Source organism: Ictalurus furcatus, chromosome 11 (assembly GCF_023375685.1).
Source record: "Ictalurus furcatus strain D&B chromosome 11, Billie_1.0, whole genome shotgun sequence".
Taxonomy (NCBI): domain Eukaryota; kingdom Metazoa; phylum Chordata; class Actinopteri; order Siluriformes; family Ictaluridae; genus Ictalurus; species Ictalurus furcatus.
In genome coordinates this window covers 17421705-17446683 of record NC_071265.1, presented here as the reverse complement: position 1 = coordinate 17446683, position 24979 = coordinate 17421705, and the positions used below count along the sequence as shown (strand labels likewise).

Below are 24979 nucleotides of genomic sequence, written 5' to 3'. Positions count from 1 at the left end.
CTTTTAGCAACCAAAGATTACACTAAATAAAACGACCCAGTCTGGGGCTCGGTGATCATCAGGGAGGAAAAAAAGGAAAGATATTTATTCGCTTAACAGGTGTTAGGTGTAATTAAACGGGTTGTTGTTGTTTTGTTGTTTTCCTGACGAAGGACATGTAGTAGGTTAGGTGTTAAAAATGACTAATTTTATAAAACTGCTCACATTTAGAATATTTCACACCAAAAAAAAAAGGGTCTTATTTTGCCTTAATGTCAAGACAGTACGTTTCTCACAAGACAGGTTTGGGCTTGGTTGATAATAAAGAGCAGGAAATCCCAGCGGTAAACATCCAGAAGATTCCGCCACACCCATGGGTAGGGCCAGGGCCTTGTCCAAAACCGCACACTAGGGCAAGTCGGCGGACTGTGTTGATTTACTCTACTGTAGGGCGCGGCCCTCTGAGCTAATGGTGCCTCAGTGAAGCAGCCTCCATGTTACAACATGTCCGTGACACATTCAGCAGAATAAGGAAATGTGAGAAGAGACTACGTGAATAAGCGTGGGAAAGAAGATATTCAGACTAATGTAGACACCATTACGCCTTATTAAGGTTTATGTTCATACTAGTGTGTGACTTGTATGAATGGGAAAGAAACTCGTTTGGGACTCTCCAAGCCACCAGAACAGCTTAAATGCACCTTCTACAAGTCTCTGGAACTGTACTGGAGGGATGAACATCATGCTTCCAAAAGATGTTCCTTCTGGTATAACACTTTCGATGATAGGGATGGAAAGTACTGTCTAACACACCTGTCATAAATCTCTCATATGTGTTTGTTTAGGTTGAGATTGTGATGTCCATAACACATGATTTACATCATTTTCCTACTCATCAGACTATTCGGTATGGGGCCATGAGTTTCACAATTACCTTGGGTAATTGGCACACCTGCCAACCTTAGCATTATACATGTCTCCTGTAAACGTGCTTAATTGATGTTTTGATCAGGCTTAAAATCAAGTTTCAAATCTGGTTGAACCAGAAACCATCTGAATACTAGGACTGCACTCTTGTGGCGTAAGTGTTTCGGTGCAATTAGTTATTCTCTCGCTTACTGAAAGTGCTTTATACTGGTCAGTGTGTCAGTGAATCCTGGGCCTGTCCCAGGAAGACTGAGTGTATGGGATGCCAGGTTCCACCATGCAGAGACACTTTCATAAACTCATTCATAGGAGAGATTTGAGACAGGGGCGGATTCAGTGATTTGGGGGCCCTAGGCAAAATATAGGAATGGGGTCCTATTCAGTCTTTTAACATCAATATTAAAATATTTCAGCATTCATTATTTAGCATTAGGAATTCATTCAAAAATATATATATAATTTGCATTTTTAGGGGGCTCTTGGCTTCTGGGGGCCCAAGGTAGCACTAGGCAAAGGTAGGCATCTAGGAAGGAAGGACCTGCATGTTTTTGGGAGATTGGAGGAAACTGGGGAAAGCAGAAGAAACACACTCAGGGACAGAGAGAACATATTTGGAGAAAAGCCACACAGAGAGTAACACGGGTAACCCAGGGACCATGGTGCTGTGAGGCAGCAACCTTAACGTCTGCGACCTGCGTGAAGTTGGCCCCCCACCCAATGCAGAACGTCGGCAAAATAGTCTCAATCATTCGTGATTCGTTTGTTCTGGTTTGTGCCATAAAAATTTTCGTTTGTGCTGCTCCTGTTTTTAAAATATTAGACACTGACTTATAGGCGCAAATCTCCTCGGAGTGAGCACCCTTTTAGAGTCGAATTGCCGAAGACTTTTTCAAGACAATTCAAATCATCATTTGTTCAATAAACAATTCTCATTACTTCATTCACTGGTCTCTCATGATTGAACTTTTCATTTATTTACAAGGAGAATCATCTGTTACACTTCACTCCCACCGCTAGGTGTTAGTGACACTTCTGTTCACGATGCTCTTGTGGAAATTAGTGTTGTTAGTATAGGAAAAGTCGACAGTTACTAAATCAAAATTCTGGCCAGTGTAAGTACAATGTTTTAACACTGTCAGTTACAATATTATTAAACTTCAATCATAATGGTACAACGTTCAAGAGAGTTAAGACTGTCAATGTCGGGCTTGATGGCGTTTGCACTCAAGTTTTGGTTTGAAGACAGATAGTGGCTTGTCAGTATTAAGTGTTTTTAAGTTTAAGTTTTTAAAGGTCCATTATTTGCGTCAAAGGATGTTTGATAGTTCACAGTAATTCAATTTCACAAGTAAAATCATTTTGGCTTAAATCTTAATTCATTGAGTCATTTAAGTTTGCACGCACACACACGCGCACACGCACACACACACACACACACACACACGCGCGCACACACACACACGCGCACACACACACACACGCGCACACACACACACACGCGCACACACACTAACCCTAACCCTAACTCATGGACAAGTGAGTAAAATTTAATGCATACAGGGTTTACAGAGAGTAGACAACAGTTTATTTTTACTGAGATGTACTGTATGAGGTATAAATGCATAGATACATGAAACTGACATTGTGTTAGCTTTACTTAAGTCCTTGGTCAAAAAAAACAAAACCTGTTTCTGCATTCAACATTCATAACACATGTATACAGTAAATATTAATGTGTGTGATTAAATAGAAGTGAATGATTACAGTACAGAGTTGAGTGTAGATGCTATTAACAGACATAAAATAGAAATGTGTGATTTTTATCTATTACTATTTGTCTACATTCAAATACATTTGCAGGAAACATCTGATTTAAGGAGGAAATTAAACTAATGTAAGAGAAATGAGTGGTTATTAAAATCATCTGCCCTGCAGGATTGAGATCAGTCTGGTATTTAAAAAAAAAAAAAAAAAAAGCAATTTCTACTGGGGCTGATAAATACAAAAATCTTTTGTAAGATCTGTAAAAATGCATAATGCCAACATAAAACGCATATACGCCTTAATGACTACAAGAAATAAGTTGAAATATCATTAAATAAGAGGAGTAACTGGTCCATTTTTCTAATGAGGCATGTAAGTGTAGAGTTAGTAAGGGATAAAACATGATTGGTGTGCTCTTGGGAAGCATCGAGACGCAATTGCATTCAAACTGAAAAAGGGATACGTGTCCCAGATCACCTCCAAATGTGGCTGAGTTCACAGCTGTACTTAGCGCTGTCCATCCAGGACGCATGTCTATACCAGGTGTGAACGGGGCCATAAAGAGAATCAGGTCCATGAGGCAGATTTGATCCATCTTAAACGAGGCAGATTCAACCAGACCGGTCTGGAGAGTGGTTCAGCTAAGCCTTGTTTAAAGACTATGAAATAAGCAGACATGTCAACTTGTAAGAAGCAAGGAAACATCCCACAAATTTAATTAAGTGGTTCAGCAGTGTTCACTGCCTTGAATCCTGGTTGTTCAGTCTTCCGGTTCCAAAGTGTCAGGCTCGCTTTGAGAATGGTTCTCGTCTATAACCTTAGGTAACCCCTTCAGACGTTCTTGCAGGCTGCCTACTGCAAGCCTCATCTGGTCCTCTGCTCCTTGTAGGGACTTCACCTCCATGCTGTAAAAGATGTACAGGAAGGCGGCAGAAAGAAGGATGGCGAAGCACAGCGCCCCTAGTAGGTAGAAGGAAGCTTTGGGGAAAGGCTGTTCAACTCCCAGGGAGAATATAGGTACAGCAGCTATGGCTATCTCCAGCAGCAGCAAGGCCAGGCCCATAAACCCTGTGCGTGCAGCCGTGTAGCGCATGCGCTCAGCACAATGCAGGCCCACCTTCACCTCCGTACGAGCCTCAGTCACAGTGTTTATCAGCCCAGAAAGACTAACTAATAAACAATAAAAGGGGAAACAGAGAAAGCATTTGACAGTATGACTAAGGAGGATTTAGTAAATAAATATACAACAAAAAAAAAACATTTTCTAAAGTTACACTTAATTACCTGCAGTGCAATCTTTTTCTCCCTTCTCGTCTTTCAAAGCGCAAAGCAGCAGCTCAGTGCTGAGAGCTTCATGGTCTGAGTAAGGGAATTCATAGCCAGGAACAGAGCCCTTAGTAGTGGACAGAGATTCACAGCTCACATCCACTCTCCCTGATCCCTGTTAATAAAAAACAAATGCTATTTGGGATTTTCTTTGTTAGTCATAAGACTGAAATCTTAAACATTTTAATCTTCATGTAAATACTGTACAAGTTAGCCAAACTGTGGAAGAGTGCAAATATGCATCATGTTATACTAACTGAAGTTTAAAACATTCATTTTGCTTCCATACAATAATACACTTAGTTGTCAGTTTATTATGTACGCCTCAATTTTATCTGCACTCAGTTTTAATTTATCAGGAAAACCTGCTAAATATCAGCACTTTCACTGTTTAATTCCTGTTGTGTCTGAAACACCTGTACCGGCACAAGACCCACTAAGAATTCACTGCTCCATGTCAGTGTCAGTGTTGTGGGTAGGCATCATGTGCAGCAACAGACGGGTTACAATCACTAATATAAGTATACCTAGAAAATACACCTAAGGTATGGTGGGTGTGCCTGAAAAAAGGGCTAATGAATGTAGGTGCAATGTTGATGTGATCTGTCCAACAGTAAAATCAAGCAGTCACCTTGAATAAGATGTAGTCGATACGGATTCCTCCTCCAAACGGAAGAAGTTCATGAGTGTTTGTGAAGGGGTTGTCTGTTATATGGGTGAATCCCTGTTCACATCCCTGAAAATTCAACACAGTGTAAAGACAGTGTTAACAACTGAGTCACCGTTACATTAAAACAGACTGCCTGGCATTAAATTTGTGCCATAAGTATCGAATGTAACCTAAATCTGAGGAGGAGGAGGAGGAGGAGGATGACCTCAATGATGACGACCACACCACTCGGTGCCGATCCTGAGCACTCAACTCAAAAAAACAGTCATACTGTCTGAGACAACCCAAACCTCAAATATTAATTACGAACTAATATACTGACTAAGTAAGTAAGTAAGTAATTTCCACTACAAAATACAAACACTATAACTATACAGAGCATCCAGAACCCACTTCAAAATTCACGCCACTGAAGTCTCTACTTTGAGGTCAGGGAGCTGTCCATCCAAATCTCACTAGCCGATGACAGTAAAGTGCTATTAAGCCCCGCCCACACTAGATATTTGTGCCAGAATGGCGAACATAAACTTGCAGAGCGTAAACAAAAAGCGTAAATGAAAACTCTGCCGGTGCATTCATGAACCATGATTAGCAAAAACTAAGCTTAAAAAACAGTTAACAAAGAACGCTGTTTATTTGAAGACCATGTGAAATTTTTGCCCCTGAGTTCAGAGTGTTTTTCGTCTCTCATTGTATATTTATGTTCGTTTCTTAAAAGTTACATTCGATACTTTTGGCACAAATTTAATTCCGCATACATCTCACATCATATACTGGACAGTCTGAGAAATTTGACATGAGTACTGTTTATGTACTCACATCAAAACTGGCTGCCTCAATGAAGCAGTCCCGGAGTCCACTGTAGCTGCACAGCAATCTTACACCGAGGTCTTCCGGATGCATGTTTAAATCCCCCCCTAATATCACTACATCTGCCCCAGCACATGTGTGCCTGAGTGGGAGGAAATGCAGACTTCACTTCAAAATAAGATCCTTAGCTGTATCACATGAACAGCATATCCTGTTTGCAATGTTTGTTTCAAAAAGAAGAATGTGTATTTTAATTCAATAAGGTTTTTTTTTTAGTGATGTTCGAACATATAGTCATGGAAGCATGTGGATCTGGTTAATTTCCTCATGAACATAGAGCACACAGAAAAAATCATTACAGTTGTGCTTCAGCCCTGGTAGTACTCAATGTATGGCTGCAAAATGTGTGCAGAATGATGTATTTTTTTATTTACAACTGCACAGTGGAAGGTTCACATGTTCTCCCTGTGTTTGTGTGGGTTTCCCCAGTTTCCTCCCACTGTCCAAAAACATGCAGGTATTGGTCGATTGGTAATGCTAACTTGCCCCTAAATGTGAATGAGTGTGTGAATGTGTGTGTCTGCATGTTGCCCTGCAATTGACAAATATATGACTCTTTCCATAATAATTTATTTACTGGTTTCACAGTAATTGGGGTAAATGCTTATGTAATCACAAATTTTACATGTTCTTATTTGTAAATAATTTTGCTAATTATGTCGCGTTTATCATGGGCTATTTTACAATGCCTTCCACTAATATTAATTTATATGGTAAAACAATCATTTGGAAAATGTGTGTTTGGTAATGAATTGCAGTCTGTTTATATCCTTTGTTTATTTGCTAGTACATTCAGAATGTACCTTGTTGATGTATAATTGTCTATTAAACTGACTTATTTTGGCCTGGGCCACTTGACATTGGATTAAGTGTAATGTGGACTGCTACCTAAAATGAGTTTCATACTCTTGGTCTAAAAACAGAGAGTGGTTTAATACCGAATAAAGTTTTGGAGTTCCCAGGCCTGCACCACTCTGTGAGGGAGATAGGAATCTTGCTCTCTGGAATACTCAGCATGTAGCTGTTGGGGAAAAGACACAGCGCTATAACACAGGACTGAACACACACCTACACAATTAACAAAACACTGTTTTTGGACTCACATGAGTGACGTAGACATGCACCATCAACCCACTGATATTCAGCAGTAATTTCCCAACCGCTTTGCCTCCGAACCAGTCTCCATGATGGGCCTGACACAGAAGAGAGTACACTTTGACAGTCACTCATCCACCCAGCTAGAAGATTTATAATCTGGCTTTATGTAAGGAATAAAACACTTCGAGGCATGCTATTTTAGGAAGATGACAGATGACAGAGTGGGATGATTACCATCCCAAAGTTTATGAATAACACCACATCCCAAAGTGTTTAATTACACTTGTACAATAGCAATTTGCCAGGCAATTTTTTTTTTTAATTAAAAATAACTATCAGTTTACAGTTACATCTAATTATGTGAACTCTCCAGGAAACAAGTTAGTCCCTGTTATCACTTACAGCTGATATAAACATTCATTCCTCACCAGCTTCTCTTTTTTCCCCCTCTCTACCTCTGACTTTTATAAACTGCTGACACACTAAACAGCTCCTTGCAGAACGCTTCACCACATCAACAATGAATGTTTTTCTCTGTTAAAAAAAACATGTTTTGTAATCTGTTTATTATTAAATTATGTGGCGTGTCTGCCATAAAAGTGCATTTGAATGAGCGGTTACTATAGAAACTATGACCTACTTTAAAGAGTTCATTAATTATTCACAGGTGATTTGCCTTGCAGCTGGAACTACTGTCAGGACCACGTTGTTATAGAAAATGTATTTAAGAGATCACTCCTCGAATTAATGCTTTGGTCTGGATAACAGCAGCAGTCCAATCTAAAGGATCTGCCAAACTGGTATTTGTCAGAACTTTTGAGAGAAAACAGTCTGACTGTACTCACCATGTAGGGATAACCATTTAAGGAGTATTTGTAGAGAAAGACATCATGGATTCTATGCCTGGAAAAGGCCGCCAATCCACTCCCAAAAAATCCACTGAGAAGCAGAGGTTCAAAGCAAATAAGTATATATTATAATATAATAACAGTTCTGATTTCTCATCACAATTAATCTGTAACTTTTTGCAACTTTAAGAGTGGCCATACTTTTTCATGCTAATTTAATGCATATGGTTGTAAACCATCTATCCATTTCCTGTATCGCTTGTCCTACACAGGGGTGTAGGGAGTCTGGAGCTTATCCCAGGGGACCCAGGGCACAAGGGAGGGGACACCCTTGACAGGGGGCCAGCCCATTGCAGGGAACAACAGCACACACATTCAAACAGAACAGACTATTTGGAAATGCCAGTCAGCCTACAGCGCATGTCTTTGGACTGGGGGAGGAAACCGGAGTACCTGAAGGAAACCCCCGAAGCACGGGGAGAACATACAAACTGTGCACAACAGTAACCTTCTAACCGCTAAACAGTCCCTCCAGGATTTTGCAATCGCAGAAATGAACGCAAAATCAAGCAAATGCCGCAATATTTGGAGGAGCTTGTAATTTTTCAAAATTACTGCAGATTTTCCACAGATTTGGGACGTCATGTGACGTCATCACAACATGCCCGCTTCTATTCAAACACATCGAAGAGGAGTACAACTAAAAGGTCACATGTACCCACAAGCATCACCACGAAAGAGCATGGAACAATTTTGTGCGATTGCAATTTCACCAATTCATGCAGTTTTCTGCAAAATAAAAGAACAAAAACTCAGCAAGTTGCATCGCAAATTTTGGAAAAGAAAAAAAAAACCACAACAAAATCAAGCATTTTTGGCCACAACAATCACAAACACACTGAGCAAAATCCTGTATGGACTGACTAAGCCACCGTGCCCCCTGGGTGTAAACTAGTAAGACTATTTAATAAATAAAATTACCTTTTACACAACATACAGTACTGTGCAAAAGTCTTAGGCACATACAAAGAAATGCTAGAGTAAAGATGCCTTCAAAATAATTAAATGAAATGTTTCTCCATTAAAAAAAATAAATACTACAAAGCAGTAAACAGAAATAATTGAAACAAAGTCAATATTTGTTGTGATGACCCCTTGCTTTAAAAAAAAAAAAAAAAGTCTCAGGTAGAATTAGTGCAGTTTTTATAAGGAAATTAACTAAGTTTTATTGAGTATCTTGCAGAACCAGCCACAGTTCTTCTGGAGACTTTATCACACTTGCTTCTTAATTTTGCAGCAAAATCCAGCAGCAATCATTATGTTTTTTGTCTGAAAAGTGTCTCTTACCACTTAATATCCTGCTTTCTTTATTGACATACACACTGACATACACATTTTTCTGTAACATTTCCTTTTTGTGCTGGAAAACTAATGTTTGGGAATCTAACATGTTTTTTTGTACTGACTCAATAATGTAGGAGTTATAAAATAAAAATCTATAACAAAGTTTGTACAAAAAAAAAATAGGGTGCTTAAAACTTTTGCACAGTACTGCATAATAGTAAACTAATATTAAATACATGAATGTAACGTTTAAATCTTACCTTTTAAAATAATGGGAGTGAGGATGTGTGCTGCCAAGTTTCGTTTTCAAGAAGTGGAAGTCTTTTTCACTCCAAACCTAACACAGTTCAGAATTAGAAGTAGAAAATTGCAATCTCAGAGTTTATTTCTCCTGAATAGCATGACTGTACTACTTCCTTCAATACAGGTGAACCTAGTCTACTCAAAAAATGTGCATCATAGCAGAGTGTACTATGGGTTATTATGTACCAAAAAAACAAAAATGTACTGTAGCATTGCATAATGCCTCAGAATGAAACACTAAGGACTCTGCACTTAGAAATCTGAGTGAATCAGTATGGAAAGCATGGCATTAGTAACATTAAAATCCTTTTAAGTGATATGCTGCTTAACTTTGGGAAGCTCCTAGGCTAACAAACAACGCATTATGTATTACTGAGTATACACTGCTTGTGACCTGTATAAAGTCTTAAAAGTCTAAAGATCATACAGGAAAGCTTGATTAACCTTAACGTGTCAGAAGCAAGGTCCCTTCAGTATTCCATAGTGTCAATAACACGTTGTCGTTTTTGTAAACACAGATGGGCGATGTTCCACAGCCTTTAATAAGTATGCTGTGCTATAGTATGGAGCCATAAAGCAATAAAACCCAACACTTTTCCAGCTATAAAGATAGAAACATGGACAAACCTTTATGCTATTGTGCACCCAAGCTGGGCTTCGGCTATCCCAAAGTTCTGTTTCTCTTTACTATTGTATTGAGTGCACACCAGATATTTAGGGCCATTAGTGGGTTTTTAATTACATCAGTCCCAGAGAAACATGTTCCAAATACAGACTGTGAAGAAAAAAATATTGTTCTCCACATCATTATATTAATTGGGAGCACATCCCCTTCCAAGTATCCCCAGTAACTTTGTAATATAGTAACATGCCCTTACTGAACCAATTTTTAAACCTGTCCATGTTGGTCAGCACACTGATCTGACTGTTAAAGCAATGAGTATTCTTCCATTTAGCAGATTATCCACCTCTTTCAAACCAATAGAAATTTCATGGAAATTGAACAACAATCTTATCATTAGGGTGCAGGTAGAGCTAACTTACTGCTCAGACATTCATTACATGCTACAACACTACTGGAAAAGGCTACAGTTAAAAACTTGTTCACTTGTGTTCAGTGACAATGGGCTTTGTTTATAAATTGCTCATAGGAGCATTTACACAAGAAATATGGTATTCATGAAAATCCTGTAATTTCAATGGGGGGGGGGTTGGTCGGGATGACTCATTCATATACTACTTGTGTGTGCACAAGTTTGTACATAAGAAGACTAACTAATGTAAACGCTGACTTGATCGACTTCAAATCATACAAATTATTGCACTTTTTAATTGTGGATTAAACTGTAGAGATTAAATTGCTTCTTTTTATTACGTTACAGCACTTATTAGGCACCCTAATCCAGAGTGACTTACATGCTCATACCAGTCCAGGAGTGTCACAATTGTAGGTAGAGTAAAATGAAACCCATTTGTTTTGTATTATTGGCATTAACTAAAGAATACCAAAAAAATACAAAGAAACCGAGCAAACATAAACCCATAAATTAAGACAAATTAAAACTAGCCATTCAGTTATGACAAAAGAAATTCTACCATATAAATGGAGGACATACTGGTCTGTCATAGTCATAAACACCAAGCACCAACGACGCAGCTGATCGAAGATTTACTGAACACCAAACTAACAGTTTTAATCAGATCGGTTATCGGCAAAAATCCACACCGATAGTTTTTTCTGGCTGCGTAGTGTTGTGGGATTGGCTGAAAAGGGTGTGCTGTCATCATACAGTACGAGAGTGGACGAAATAACAACCATCACTGACTAATTTTGTTGTGGTATTTGAAGTGGTTTTTTTTTAATTCATTTTGGACGTCTCTATTTTTATTTGTTACTTGGAGTGTTACTTTTTAGTTCAGTTAGGATATATATCCGTTACTTCCTTTCTTAATATTTATTAATAGTTAATATATGAATATTTATATATGTATTTCATTTTACAAAGTACAGTACATTTTCATGGTATGTGCATTTCTTAAAAATCCCAGTCCCTTAATTTTTTTTTTTTTTTGGGTTACCGAGTTTTCTTCCAATTTGGTCATTTTGCCAATTTCCACCCCAAGCTAGGTTCCACACGTCAAGCCAGTCACTGCGTCTTTTCAGACTGCTTCTCGTGCTACATCAGAGGACAGCTGAACACATTCTGAGGAAAGTGATATTTACCCTCTTACATATTCATAACCTCGCAGACACCCACAATTGGTTAGTGTTGCAGTGATTGATTGACAGGGGAGAGAGTAATGCAATCCCTCGCACCCAGAAAGCATGGTCAATTCTGCTCTCTTTAAGTCCAGGCCATGGATGGCTGTGGCATCGACAGAATTCAATCTCGTGATCTCCAGTGATAGGGTGAACGATGGGTCCTGCAGGATCCCAGGCTCTGGTTGGTTTGTCATTTACTATATTGCATTCTGTCACTTGGAAATGACGACATAAAAAGAACAATTATAATATGCTTCATGTTGGCTTCCATAACAAGTCAGCTTTCTTTCAATTGCAATCTTTGTTCTGTTCACTTGCGAGTAAAACATTCCGGGGTTGGGGGGTGGTAGGGTGATGTTTTTGTCCCGAAGGAAATCAGTCCTGAGTCACACTTATACTTCTGATTTTTCTACTGCCAATGAAGACTTTGTACAGCAAGAAGAATCCTGCATGCTCTGATTCACTAAAATCCTCCAATGTACATTTGAGTGGGTACAAATCTACATTTTCTTTTTTTAATTAAGTGACTAAAGTGTGTGTGCCAGTGTGTATGTATCTCACCTCCTGCAGCAATACTACATCATGCTGCTCCTTGACTAGCAGATCTGCAATCATGGCATATCGCTGAGCACGGTGCTTACTAATGTAGCGAATTCCCCTAAAACCACAAACACATACACACACACACACACACACACACACACAAACACATTATATATATATATATATATATATATATATATATATATATATATATACATACACACACACACACACACACACACACACACACACACACATACTGACACTCAGATCATTAAACCACATTGCTGACGATACACATTTACCATGCATGTATGACAAGCCAACATTAAATTAGATCAAAGCAAGGAGGAAGCAACACAACTGAACACGATAAGACTTTATGGTGCATTGTGTTCTATCAAAAACACCACACCTCTCCTTTCTAGCACAGCACTGTGATAAACCCGATAGCGGCCTTGTCTAAATTATTCAGTGGTTACCCTAGAAGTAGTCAGACTTAGGAGACAAAAAGCTAAGGCTGATTAAATTCCCTTCAGGCATTTCTTTTTGTCCTTAAGCAGTTTAGTTGTGCTTTTTCCGTTCACTATAGAAAGCAGCGGTGTAAGGGATATTTGTACGCATGCTCACCAACAGTTGAGAGAGAAGATACGTAGTCTTACAGGCATGCTGGCCGTCACAGGACCGTGAGGGAAGCGTGATCCCCTGTGCAGTAAGTGCAAGTTCAGCAGAGAAAGAAAAAGGTCAGCAAGAAAAACATGGTGCTTAGTCACGTCACATTACCAAGAACATAAAATCCTGCAGTTGTGCTTCCCAAATTTCTCCATCTGGTGATTAATCAAGTATTATCTTAGCTTATCTGATCTCATCAGCTATGTAAAGAGTGGAAACAGTATAAAGAGCGTGCTTCTCAAACTTTAAGCTACGAATTGCCAATGCCAGAAATAACTATAATATAATAATTTTCACCAGGAAACAGGATAGTTGTACATTAAAACACATTGTAAACCTGTGCATTATTCTTGTTGTTGTTGGTATTAGACCCTGTACCTCTAATCAACAAGAGTTTTTTACACACAGGTCATTTGTGGCTTTGTGCATATTTTCACATCAGTAATAGCACTTACACTAAATAAACAATATTTATATAACAATAAGACTATAAACAATATTTACACCAAGCTACACGTGACATGTTCAGTAGAGTTGTTTACGGAAACGCGCAACTGTTTCCGGCTACAACAGGAAGCTCTGTGGAAACGTTACCTCTCACTAATAAGTCAATTGATCCCGAAACGTCAGTAAATACGCAGGTAAACTGTGATTTTATCAATAAAATGATAACACTATCTAGAAAGCGAGCTGACAAAATTGTCACAAACCTCCATCCTCCATCCATGACTACTCATAGAGTAGCTGAAGCTAGCTAGCTAGCTAAAGAATAACTTCAGCCGGTTCAGATTAAAGGTAACACAGTTAGTTTACGATTACCTTTAATTGAATCGTTAACGCGTTTACGGTGAAAAAGATCCGCTGGGGTGGGGAAATATATCCAGAATAATTAACGTGGTAAGATACACATCAGCTGTGTACTGTAGTGCTGGCTGTCAGAGACGAGTAACACTACTTCGATTCATTACCACGCAGTTTCCGGGTCTGTGTGACGTCAGCACGGGGGGGGCGGGGTTACTTTGCTTATTTCCACATCAGTACTGTGTCCTCTGATGTGAACAAATTAGAACTGACCTGCCTAAATAAATGTCTGGTAACATGAAATATGTGGAGTTGTGAAAAACTTGGATTAAATAATCCAAGTAAAGGTGGTAAAATAACAGAATAGTACACAAGTTTCCAGTAAAACAGAGCAAAAAAAGTCCTTCATCAGCTATGAAGGAGCACTTCATCAGTGCTTCTGAGGCTATGGTGAAACCAGTTGGTATTGGAAATGCTTCATGATGTAATAGATGTGTTTAAAACATGACATTTGCCTCGTCCCAATTTGCCTACTTATACTACGCACTACAAGTATGTACTCATTTTGTGAAGAAAAAGTACATACGTTTGAGTGTGTAGCAAAAGAGTATGCAAGTATCGAGGCATACTAACATGTCGTGTAACCGAATAGAACATTGTTGCCTAGATAGGCACACTGTCACCGTAAAAAAAATAAAAAAATAAAAACAACCCTCTAGCTTTTCTACATTTATTATTCCTTATATAATTTATACTACATAATGGAATTGACCATTTCCTTGATTTATTTTTCCACATGTCATTTACACCTCTCTAAAATGCGCATCACAGATGTCACACTCGTCCAGGTTGAAGTCGATGAAACCATCACACAAGGAGTTGTGGGCAATATTAGCAGAAAAAGTGTCCATAGAGCCACACTTCGAAAATCTACCGGAAATACTAGACCAGGGGTTCCCAAACTATTCCAGGGCAAGGCCCCCCCAAATGGCATTAACATTTGACCGAGACATTTGACCTTTTGCAAGATGTCTTTAAAACACATTAAAAATACAGACTTCTGAATAGATCACTGTTTTTTTTATGAATAATTACATCTTACATCTTTACATTACATTAGGAATTGATTGTGTGTGTGTGGTTGTCTGAGAGTGAGAAAGAGAAAACATACATTTATTTATTTTTCACACCAAATTGTTGAGGCCCCCCGGGCGCCCCCTGGCGGCCCCCACTTTGAAAACCACTGTACTAGACCATCCGGGTACCTTTGGGATACTCTACTCATTTCAATATACTACGATTTGGGACACACTCATTCTAATCTCAGAAACTGTTTAGGACGAACAGTAGGCAAACTGGGACGCAGCTATTTATGCCATGGAGTTCTAAAGTTTCAACCTCGCTGAAAATAACAACAGAAATCCTCACAGAAATTCTACGGGTTTCCACTACAAATGCCATTACAAACCAACAGCTAACCATTAAAACCATTACCATTATTGGTCCTTAATAGTATACACTAGACATAACATGCCACCAATAGAAGGCAACAAATTACCTTTAGAGACTCACAGGGACCATTACAGTTTCCATTAAAACCAATCCAATTCCCATTATAACCATTAAAACCATTACAAATTCCAAAGAAAATGCTTTCTATTATTTTGGGGGGTTTTCAGCAGGGAAGACTGTAGATGAGCTCCTTCTCCACAACCTACCTTTCTCCTGGATGTTCCACATACAACTTTATTAACACAACCACTAAAATCACAGGCGTTAAATGATCATATTTATTACCCATCATCACTCCTCGCGCATCACCACAGGAGTTGTTTATTGCCGTTCCTGTAAGAGATGTAATCAGCTATACATTGGAGAAACCAAGAGGAGACTAGCTGAGCATTTTGTTCAGCACCTACGTACCATCAGAATGAAGAATTTCTCCTTTTCTGTGGCAAGACACTTGAACAGTGATAGACATAGCATTAATTAATTGGCTTTAGTTAGCTTTACCTTGATGCAGGATAATTAATCAATTAATTAACTCTGCCTCAAGGTAAAGCCAACATCAATTTCAACAATGGGCCATTTTAAAAAAAATATATATATATTTTCAATTTTGTTGCTCATTTCCAAAATATTTTTTTGAGTAATTGTGATAAACACTCCCTTTGCTCTATCTGAAAGTTGAATGCACACATCTACACTGAATCACCTTTGTCATGCAACTTCATGAACTTCCTGGTAAGTGGATATTTAAAACTCAAGAGCAGTATTACTGAAATATGATTTCTGACCATCCATATATTATTGCACTTGGAATAATTCTTCGTCTCATCACTTCTCTGTGTATTTCGCAGCAAACTATGGTGTCCAGGACCTGCAAGTCCATTGACTGGTGCTCTAATTTTTCAATTCCAGCAACACCAAGATATTCAAGACTTCACCCACTTCACAGCTAGCCACCAGACCACCATGTGTTTACTGAACCAGTGTTTGCACGATAGGCTGTGTAAGATAGCATTTCATCCACTTGGTGGCGAACTAACCCAAGTTATTTACCCCTTGTGTGTCTTTTTTTTTTTTTTGTTCTCGCTTGGCTTAGAAATAGTCCTGTACAGTGGTGCTTGGAAGTTTGTGTGTAGAATTCTCTACTTTTCTGCATAAATATGATCTAAAACATCACCAGATTTTCACACAAGTTCTAAAAGTAGATAAAGTGAACCCACTTCACTTAAATAAATGAGACAAAAATATTTTACTTAGTCATTTATTTATTTGAGGAAAATGATCCAATATTACATATCCTTGAATGGTAAAAGTATGTGAACCTAGCAGCAAATGTCATGTTTAGCAGTTAATTTGAAGGTGAAATTAGAGTTAGGTGTAGGATCTATCATGTATAATAAGCCATTTTTGTCTCATTTGTTTAACTGTGTTCTCTTTGTCTTTGTTTATGTTTTGGATGATGTTTTAGGTCACATTTATTTAGAAATGTAGAAAATTCTAAAGGGATCACAAACTTTCAAGCACAACTGTATATTAATGCCAATATATGAAATTTCTGCAAGGATTTGAACGAGTTAAAAGTCAGTAGTGGAATGAATAGGTCATAGTATTATGAACAAGTCAGCGTCACAGCATTGGTGTAACATGCAAAGAAAAGGACATTAAATGATGCAAACATCATGCATCATGGAAGTTCAAGTATCAAATTAGTCAATTAAATAGTGTTTAAATAATGCCTTTTGTTTATTATGGTGTGCTGAGTACTGCCACCAGATTATAGACAATGGGCCCCTTAGCACAGACACACAAAAGCAGCCCCCCACCCATACTAAATGGCATCATTAACAGAAGATTCGACTCCCAAATTCCTACAGAAAACTAAAATGATAAACACTCACTTTGAAAGTGTAATGATGGTTTTTTTTCTTGTGACATCTTCCAAGTTAATGTGTAGGCTGTTTCTTCAGTTTTTCAGTTTTTTTGGGCTCTGTGTAATTAATAAGAGCGAAATTAAGTGGATGGTCTTTGGGACCATCTGACTCCTTGGGGCCCTGGGCCTGTCCCCTTTGGACCTGTTCATTAAACCATCCTTGACTGCACACTGGTAAATCATCACACCCCTGACTGACCACCTAACACAAAGTGTATTCTATCATGCAAATCATATAGATGCAGAATGGACATTACGGACAATTTGATTTAAAATAATATAATTAAAATAATATCATCACTTCCTTTACCCAATACTCGTAATAGTGGTTTCCAAAGTACAAAAATCCTGTAGGCTACTTGAGTGAAAGTAGAGATACCTTTGGTAACATGCTACTTGAGTAAATGTAGAGGTCTTCTATTTACATTTCTACTTGAGTTAATTACAAAAGTACCAGCTTTGTAGTACACTTTGTCAAAATTAAAAGTGCTGAGTTATTTTGAAGTTAAGGTTCTACAGCTCTCTCTGACTGCAGACAAAACTAAGACAGTACGTGTCCACTGCATGTAGGGCTACAGGTAATATTTCTCTTCGCTCCCTACACCAGTGTATGACTACAATGCAGGATGTGACTAAACCTGTCAATCATAAAATCCTGGATTTCAAATCAATTATCTTTTTATTCAAGCAGATTACTCATGTAAACTAAGTTCCAAAAACACATTCTGAGTTAAAAATTTTTGTGAAGTGTGATAGACTTGTGAGGTTAAAATATATCTGTTTACAGCAGCTTCCAGTGACTCATATTCTGGCTGAAATGTGCTATTAAAAAATGTAAGTTTAAAAAAAAAATACTCATCTAGCACTTTGGAGAAAGAGGGGGGTTGTCAGAAGTACAGTCAGGTGCATAAGTATTTGGACAGTGACACAATTTTCGTCATTTCGCCTCTGTATATCACCACCATGGATTTGAAATGAAGCAATCAAGATGTGATTGAAGTGTAGACTTCCAGCTTTAATTCAAAGGGTTTAACAAAAATATTGCATCAACCATTTAGGAATTATAACCTATTTTTTCCTTCATTTTCACAGGCTCAAAAGTGATTGGACAATTGACTGATAAGCATTTTCATGGCCAAGAGTGGCCTGTTTCCTTGTTATTTCATGAAAAATTAGGGTAAAAGATGTGGAATAGATGAAGTGTTGAATTTGCATTTGGTAGCTGTTCTTTATGAGTGGCCAAATCAACAATTTGGTACATTCTTAAAAAGAAGGAATGCACTGGCGAGCTCAGCAACACCAAAAGGCCTGGAAGACCACGGAAGACAACTAAAGTGGATGAAGGCAGAATTCTGGAACACTCTGGAGGAGGTAGGTGTATCATTGTCAAAGTCTACACTCAAGAGACGCCTTCATGAATGTACAGAGGGCTTACCTCAAGATGTAAGAAGAAGATTAGACTAGACGTTGCTAAAAAATAATATATATTTAAAAAAAAAGCCTGCCCAGTTCTGATTCAAGAAAAACTTGCATGACTTGAATGATGGGAAGAGAAGCGTATGGAGAAGAAAAGAAAGGACTCATGATCCAAAGCGTACCAAATCAACTGTCAGACATGGTGGAGGAAGTGTTATGGCATGGGCATGTATGGCTGCCAATGGAACTGGGTCACTGGTGTTTCTTGATGATGTGACTGCTGGTAGAAGTAGCAGGATGATTTCTGAAGTGTATAGAGCTATACTTTCAGTCAAATGCTGAAAAACTGATAGGACGGCACTTCACAATACAGATGGTTAATGACCCAAAATATACCGCATAAGCAACCCAGGAGCTTCTTAAGGCAAATCAAATGTGCAATGACCTCAACCCAACTGAGCATGCTTTTCACTTACTGAAGACAAAACTGATGGCAGAAAGACCCACAAGCATGCAGCAACCGAAGGTGGCTGCAATAAAGGCCTGGAAAAGCATCTCATTTAATTTGGTAGGAGGGAGTCCTGTTTTTTCTTCAGTGGTCAATTCTGTGCCTGTTAAATTCGAGTGAACTCAAAAAATATCATGTGGTGCGACCTCCGTCTTTATGTCTTCCATGGGCTCTTTCTGGGCTTTTATACTCAGTTCATCATTTATATACATGCATTTCTTTATTACAGATTAATTAAGAATTTACAAATTCTACAACATTTAAAGCTGATATTTGTGGATGAATATGTTGTTTATATTTTGCACAATTTCATGATAAAATGTATTTATTAATCTATTATAAAACTAAAGAGCAAAGGAAAAAAATGTTAATTCTGACAGTAAATCTAAGTATCTTGCTAGAAGAAAAGGAAGGTTTGAAGTATGATTGGCTGCCCAGTATTGTGCATCATTAAAAAACTAGCCTAGGATGAAACATTCCTTATCACTTGAACATAAAAGGGTGGGACTCAACTGCTATGTACTGAATAGTGTTGATAATGTATTTGTATGCTGTAGAATTACAATTTCCCTTCACTGGAACTAAGAGGCCCAAACGTGTTTCAGCATGACAATGCCCCTGTGCACAAAGCAAGCTCTGTGAAGATATACTTAGCCATGGCTGGTGTGGAAAAAATTGACTAGCCTGTACAGAACCTCAATAGCATAGAACACCTGTGGTATGAACTGAATTACCGACTGCGTCCCAGGCCTTTTTACCTGACATCAGTGCCTGACCTCACTAATGCTCTGGTGGTTGAATGTGCATAAATCCCCACAGCCACGTTCCAAAATCTTATGGAAATACTTCCCAAAAGAGTGTAGGTTATTATAACAGCAAAATGGAGGACAAAATCTGGAATGGGTTAGTCGACACCCCGCCTTGTGCCCGATGCTCCCTGGGATAGGCTCCAGGTTCCCCCGCGACCCTGAAGAAGGAGTAAGCGGTATAAGATGGCTGGAAGGATGGGTTAGTCGACAAGCACATATGGGTCTGATTGGTCAGGTGTCCACAAATATTTAACAATTGCCAAATTTATGCTTGACTTTTAATTTTTAAAGTATGCCCTTTCAAATTTCATATTTGTCAATGACCCACTTGCAGATAAAAGTCTGCCCAATCCAGCATTTGTACTTCGGTATCAGGACTTATATTAAGCACTGTCTAAGAAATGCACTGTCTTGGAAATGCATGGTTCTGAATGTACACCGCCCTTGAGGTCCATGACATGAGGAAGTAGAACGATAGATTAATATACAACCCCAATTCCAAAAACATTGGGACAGTAGGGAAAATGCAAAAACAAACAAACAAAAAGAATCATTTGAAAATTCAGTTCACCATCTACTATATTGAAAACACATTATTAACACATTTAATTTATTTTTGAAAACATACACATTTCAAATCTGATGACTGCAACACACCGCAAAAAGTTTGGGGCAGTCGACTGTTTAACACTGTGTAACATCATCTTTTCTTTTAATAACACTTATTAAGCGTGTGGGCGCTGAAGACACCAGCTGGTTAAGTTTAGCAAGTGGAATTTTCCCCCATTCATCCATTATGCATTTCTTCAGCTGCACAAATGTACAGGGTCTTCCTTGCCTTATTTTCAGCTTCATAATGCACCACACATTCTCAATCAGAGACAGGTCAGGACAGCAGGCAGGCCATGCTAGCACCCGCACTCTCTGCTTATGCAACCATGGGCTTGTAATCCAGGCAGAATGTGGTTTGGCGTTGTCCTGCTCTGGATGGCAGCATATGTTGCTCCAAAATGTGTACAGATCTTTCTGCATTAATGATGCCCTCACAGATGTGCAAGTTACCCATGCCATGGGCACTGACACGGCCACATACCATGACAGACACTGGCTTTTGGATCTGACGCTGATAACAGCTTGGGGGATCCTTTTCCTCTTTGGCCTAGAGAACACGACGGCTGTTTTGTCCAAAAACTATTTGAAATGTCGACTCTTTGGACCACAAAACACGATTCCACTGTGCTACTGTCCATCACAGATGGGACCGAGCCCAGAGAAGTCGGTGGTACTTCTGCACAGTGTTGATGTATGGCTTCTGCTTTGCATAGCAAAGTTTTAACTTGCATCTGTGAATGCAAGGGATCTGAGGGATCGGAGATCACACATACATTCAGAAGTGGTTTTTGGCCTTGCCCTTTACGCACTGATATTTGACCGGATTCCTTGAATCTTTTATTTACATTGTGCACTATAGAAGTTGAAATGCCCCAAATCCTATTGATTTGTCTTTGGGGAATGTTGTTCTCAAAGTGTTGGATTATTCTCTGATGCATCTGTTGGCAGATTGCCGAGCCTCGACCCATCCTTGCTCTTGAAGGACTAGGCCTTTTTTAGAGGCTCCTTATATAATATGATTAGATGATTGCCTCACCTGTTTCACATCACCTTCTTATTCCAACTTGTCCCACATGCAATTAGTCCCAAATTCCCCTGTCCCAACTTTTTTGGAACGTGTTGCATGCATCAATTTCAAAATAAACCTTTACCTTCAAAAAACTATGCTGTTGATTAGATAAAACATGAAATACCTTGTCTTTATACGTTTTTTGTTTCAATACAAGTCAAGGTACATTTACAAATCACTCCTCTTAGTTTTTATTAGCATTTTCCATACTGTCCCAACTTGCCATGATTCTATGACTACAAAGAGGACAGCCAGGCCATCTGCATCTCTCAGATGGACCAGAATGAGCAGAGTATAGTGTGACATAGTGAGGGGCCTTTTATAGGCTACACACTTTGTTATTAATACAAACAGCAAGAAAACTCTACTAGTTCCAAGAAGAAAACTTTCAGTACTGGCAGTCCTCTGCTTAATTGTAGAATCATGGTTGCATACTGTACCCTACTGTTCAAACTAGGTTGAGACTGTCAGAGGTCAGAAAAGTCTAATAAAAATACCAAATGTTGCTTAGAAGGTTGACTAAAATTGTATACTTTCATACATTTTTTTTTTATAGGAAACGGACATCTCGTAAAGTTTGTACAGTGTGACAGGTTTATTATTTTAGCCATTTAGCTATCACAGCTGTCAATTAGTCAGTCAGATGTCTAATAAAAGCCCACTTCATAATACTAAGGATGAGTGAATATAGGCTTAGAACTACTACGTTGCATTAGAACTACTCACTGACTATTGTTGCAAAAATAGTTGAATTTGAGGCTACAGCAGAGACAAGTGTTTTGAGTAGGAAAATACAGGTTTATCAAGTCATTATTTCATCACACAAATGTCCCAAGGGGAACCAAGCCATTTTTATTGGTATTGCTGTATTGGTACTGTTGTTTAGATAATATTGTACAAAACCCTCACATTGTATATAACATAAATGACTTCAATGCACATTTGGTAACCAAGGTCACAGTGAACCGTTACTGGGTAATGATGGGGGGGGGGGGGGGGGGAGAAAACTCCAACACCATTTAGATTATTATATAAAATCTCAACAGTAACACACAATTTTCAATTGATGCAAACAGCATCAACTGAAAGTCAAAGAGCAAACATAAAATTAATAATAATAATAAAAAAAAAAAACAAAAAAAAAAAAACAAAACAAAAAACCAGGAGCCTGTAAAAAATAAGTACAATTGAGGAAGCGGTCATCAAAGTTCACAGACACCACCATTTATATGCTTAGAGTGTACCAATCCAATGACAGCTTAAGCCTGTCACAGTCCATTTACCATGAAGTACCTTTTAACATAAATAGCATCGATGAATGGATTTCTGGACAAATTTCATTTCTAAAAATCATTCAATCAATCTTCAGTAAATTCAATTAAAGCTTATGCAAACCCCTTCACAAGGAATTAAATGAATCAACAAATACTGTCAGCACAAGAAAGCCCTGCAACTGTATATTTGATTGTTTTGCCCCTCTTCTGTTGCAGTGAAAGCAGGAGTTTATACTGGGAGACAAATAGTGAACATTTTGTGACACTTCAGTTTAAACACAGTATGATATTTTCCAGACTTAATTAATATTTTATAAGGGCCAGACAATATAGTACCCTAATATTAATAAAGTACCAAGTAGACTAAGGGTAAAATGACATGGCAAGGATGAAACCACTTGTCAATTTTTCATTAAAAAAATTATTATTTCTGATTAAAATACATTTAGCAGTTTAAAGTCAGTGAGAAGCCAATCTCATAGTAGGCACAGTTTTATAATGATGAATCTCCTCTAAGGATCCAAAAGCACCAGAGAACACAATAACAAAAGGCAGGACTTTCCATTGTCAAAAACAACAAAACAAAAACATTTGAATCAGGGGTAAAGTACCACTACCATCACAAAATTACCCATAGGTAGACACAGTTAAGCCATCTTCTTTGTATTAGAAGATAATTTAACGCGAAACACATCTACATGCTGAACGTATCCACTTAGTTAACCTCTCTTTAGTACAATGTGCCATTATCCATTTGTAACAAGGCCATTCGAATGCTTACTCGTGCTTCAATGTACTCGTTACAAGTAACAAATAAACAAACTGAACTGAAATTTGATTAAAAGGCTTAAACGCTCAATCATGCTTTAGTATCAAAACACAAGCGAATATTTGTATTGATTTATGTCAAGAGGTAGTCAAAAGGCACTTCAGAATGTCACCCACACTGAGTTCTTTGGACAGAGGCACTTGCAATTTTCACTGACTTGTACAGTAGGCGTGTAAACCTTCTTACTTCTGACACCTCCTTGTTACATAAAGGACAGGCCAATGTAAATGTGTCGCAGTGTTTCTCACTCTCTAAATGTGCAGGAACAAATGTGTTGCCTGTTAAGATTGCTCACTATATATGAAACTGTTTGTCCTTTACTTAAAAGACAAAATGGCCATAGCTCTTCCTACTTAATGTCAAAGTTCAATTTATTGCTCAATATTGTTCCCATGTAGGAGAAACAGTAGCAGTATCTTTTCATCAGACCTGTCCTATTGAAAAAAATTGATTTTGTGAGCCCTTGTCCTTACTTCTAATATGCACTGTGCACTAAGGACACACATTGTCTTCCAATGCAAAAACCTCACCCTCCTGCCAACATTTTCAACATTCATAGTCCCTCAGTAAAACAGAAAGAGCAAAAAAAAAAAAAAAAAAACATTTAGAATTTGTATGCAATAAAACCTGTGAGACCCACTTTGTTTTTAAGGCATTTAAATATGTATAAAAAAAAAAAAAAACACTGTCCTTTAACAGAGCAATACTACATTTCTAATTTCCGTTTGTGCGTGGCCCTCTATTTGAGCCTCCATCCACTTTTACTCGGAACAGTAAGGAAACAAATAATGCCTCCGCTCTTGGCTACATGCTGGTGTATTGCTCTGACGTCTGGACAAAAAGACAGAATGTCCGTTGGTAAAACCCGTTCTGGCAGAGTGGCTAGTCTTTAATGAGACGGTAGACGTGGTACTGTGCCCCGTGTTCGCTTGTCGACACTTCAAATACAAATGCTATGCAAAGCAGAGTTTCCTGTGTTTCCCTGTTAGTCACCACCTGGAAGGAAAAAGAAATCATGAACTCATAATGCCAGTCTGAAACATTTAAAATCATAAAATTACTATTATGTGATAACGAAGAATATCATAGCAGGGTTATAACTTGAAATGCACCGATGTATTGACCAATAATCGGTATCGGCCGATAAAGGCAATTTTTCACGTTATCGGCCGATAGTTTAAAAACCATCCGATGATCAGGGCCGATTATATCCTGTCAATCAAAAGAGGGCGGGAAAACACATCGAATTCATGCTGTGTGAAAAGAAGATGTCTCTTGTGTGGAATGATGACAAAACTGCAGTTTGTAATCTCTAATCTCCGCACTGATAAAATTTTACACCGGACGCTACAGCAGTGAAGCGAAAGTTTCTGCGTCGAGTCTAAATTCTTTATTTGCTGTGTTGCTCGAGCTGAATTAAAGCACCAGTACAATGTTGAAAGATTTAAATGAAGACAAGTTGACGAAAAAGTATATATATTGCACAGAAACATATATTTGTAGAGTAGTATATTTCATATCCTAACTGGATATGAAATATACTACTCTACAAATATATGTTTCTGTGCAATATATATAAAAAAGTTGATATTATATATGACCAGTTTGATGTTCA

At 38.2% G+C, this 24979-nt stretch overlaps 2 protein-coding genes across 5 annotated transcripts in view; both read right to left on the bottom strand.

Moving 5' to 3' along the window:
• Window positions 1-2769: 2769 nt before the first annotated feature.
• On the bottom strand, window positions 2770-14252 carry smpd2b (sphingomyelin phosphodiesterase 2b). Of its 2 annotated transcripts, none has more exons than XM_053636112.1 (11): window positions 13318-14252; window positions 12566-12640; window positions 11954-12050; window positions 9087-9163; window positions 7480-7573; window positions 6640-6729; window positions 6475-6557; window positions 5486-5618; window positions 4628-4732; window positions 3955-4111; window positions 2770-3840 (listed from the first exon to the last, which is right to left on the bottom strand). In XM_053636112.1, the coding sequence occupies exons 1-11, from the start codon at window positions 13332-13334 to the stop codon at window positions 3431-3433; spliced, it is 1338 nt and encodes a 445-aa protein (XP_053492087.1). In that variant the 5' UTR covers window positions 13335-14252; the 3' UTR covers window positions 2770-3430. The 2 variants fall into 2 exon arrangements, with proteins under 2 accessions (XP_053492087.1, XP_053492088.1); XM_053636113.1 differs by having other exon boundaries at window positions 13427-14250.
• A 5958-nt stretch (window positions 14253-20210) lies between these two features.
• The window catches only part of tead3b (TEA domain family member 3 b), a 36241-nt gene continuing 31472 nt past the window's right edge, over window positions 20211-24979 (bottom strand). For 2 of the 3 annotated variants that reach the window (XM_053636194.1, XM_053636195.1), the window contains one exon: window positions 21722-24360. In XM_053636194.1, the coding sequence (XP_053492169.1) occupies window positions 24247-24360 (114 nt within the window). In that variant the 3' untranslated portion in view covers window positions 21722-24246. Of the gene's footprint in view, window positions 24361-24979 lie in introns of all 3 variants that reach the window. The other variant, XM_053636193.1, reaches the window with a different exon arrangement.

Excerpts from the sequence above, each read along its gene's own strand:
- smpd2b (XM_053636112.1), bottom strand. Across the intron at positions 9,164-11,953 it reads ATGTAGTATTGCTGCAGGAG|GTTTGGAGTGAAAAAGACTT; the intron begins GTGAGATACATA and ends GAACTGTGTTAG. Across the intron at positions 6,730-7,479 it reads TAAATGGTTATCCCTACATG|GCCCATCATGGAGACTGGTT; the intron begins GTGAGTACAGTC and ends CTTCTGTGTCAG.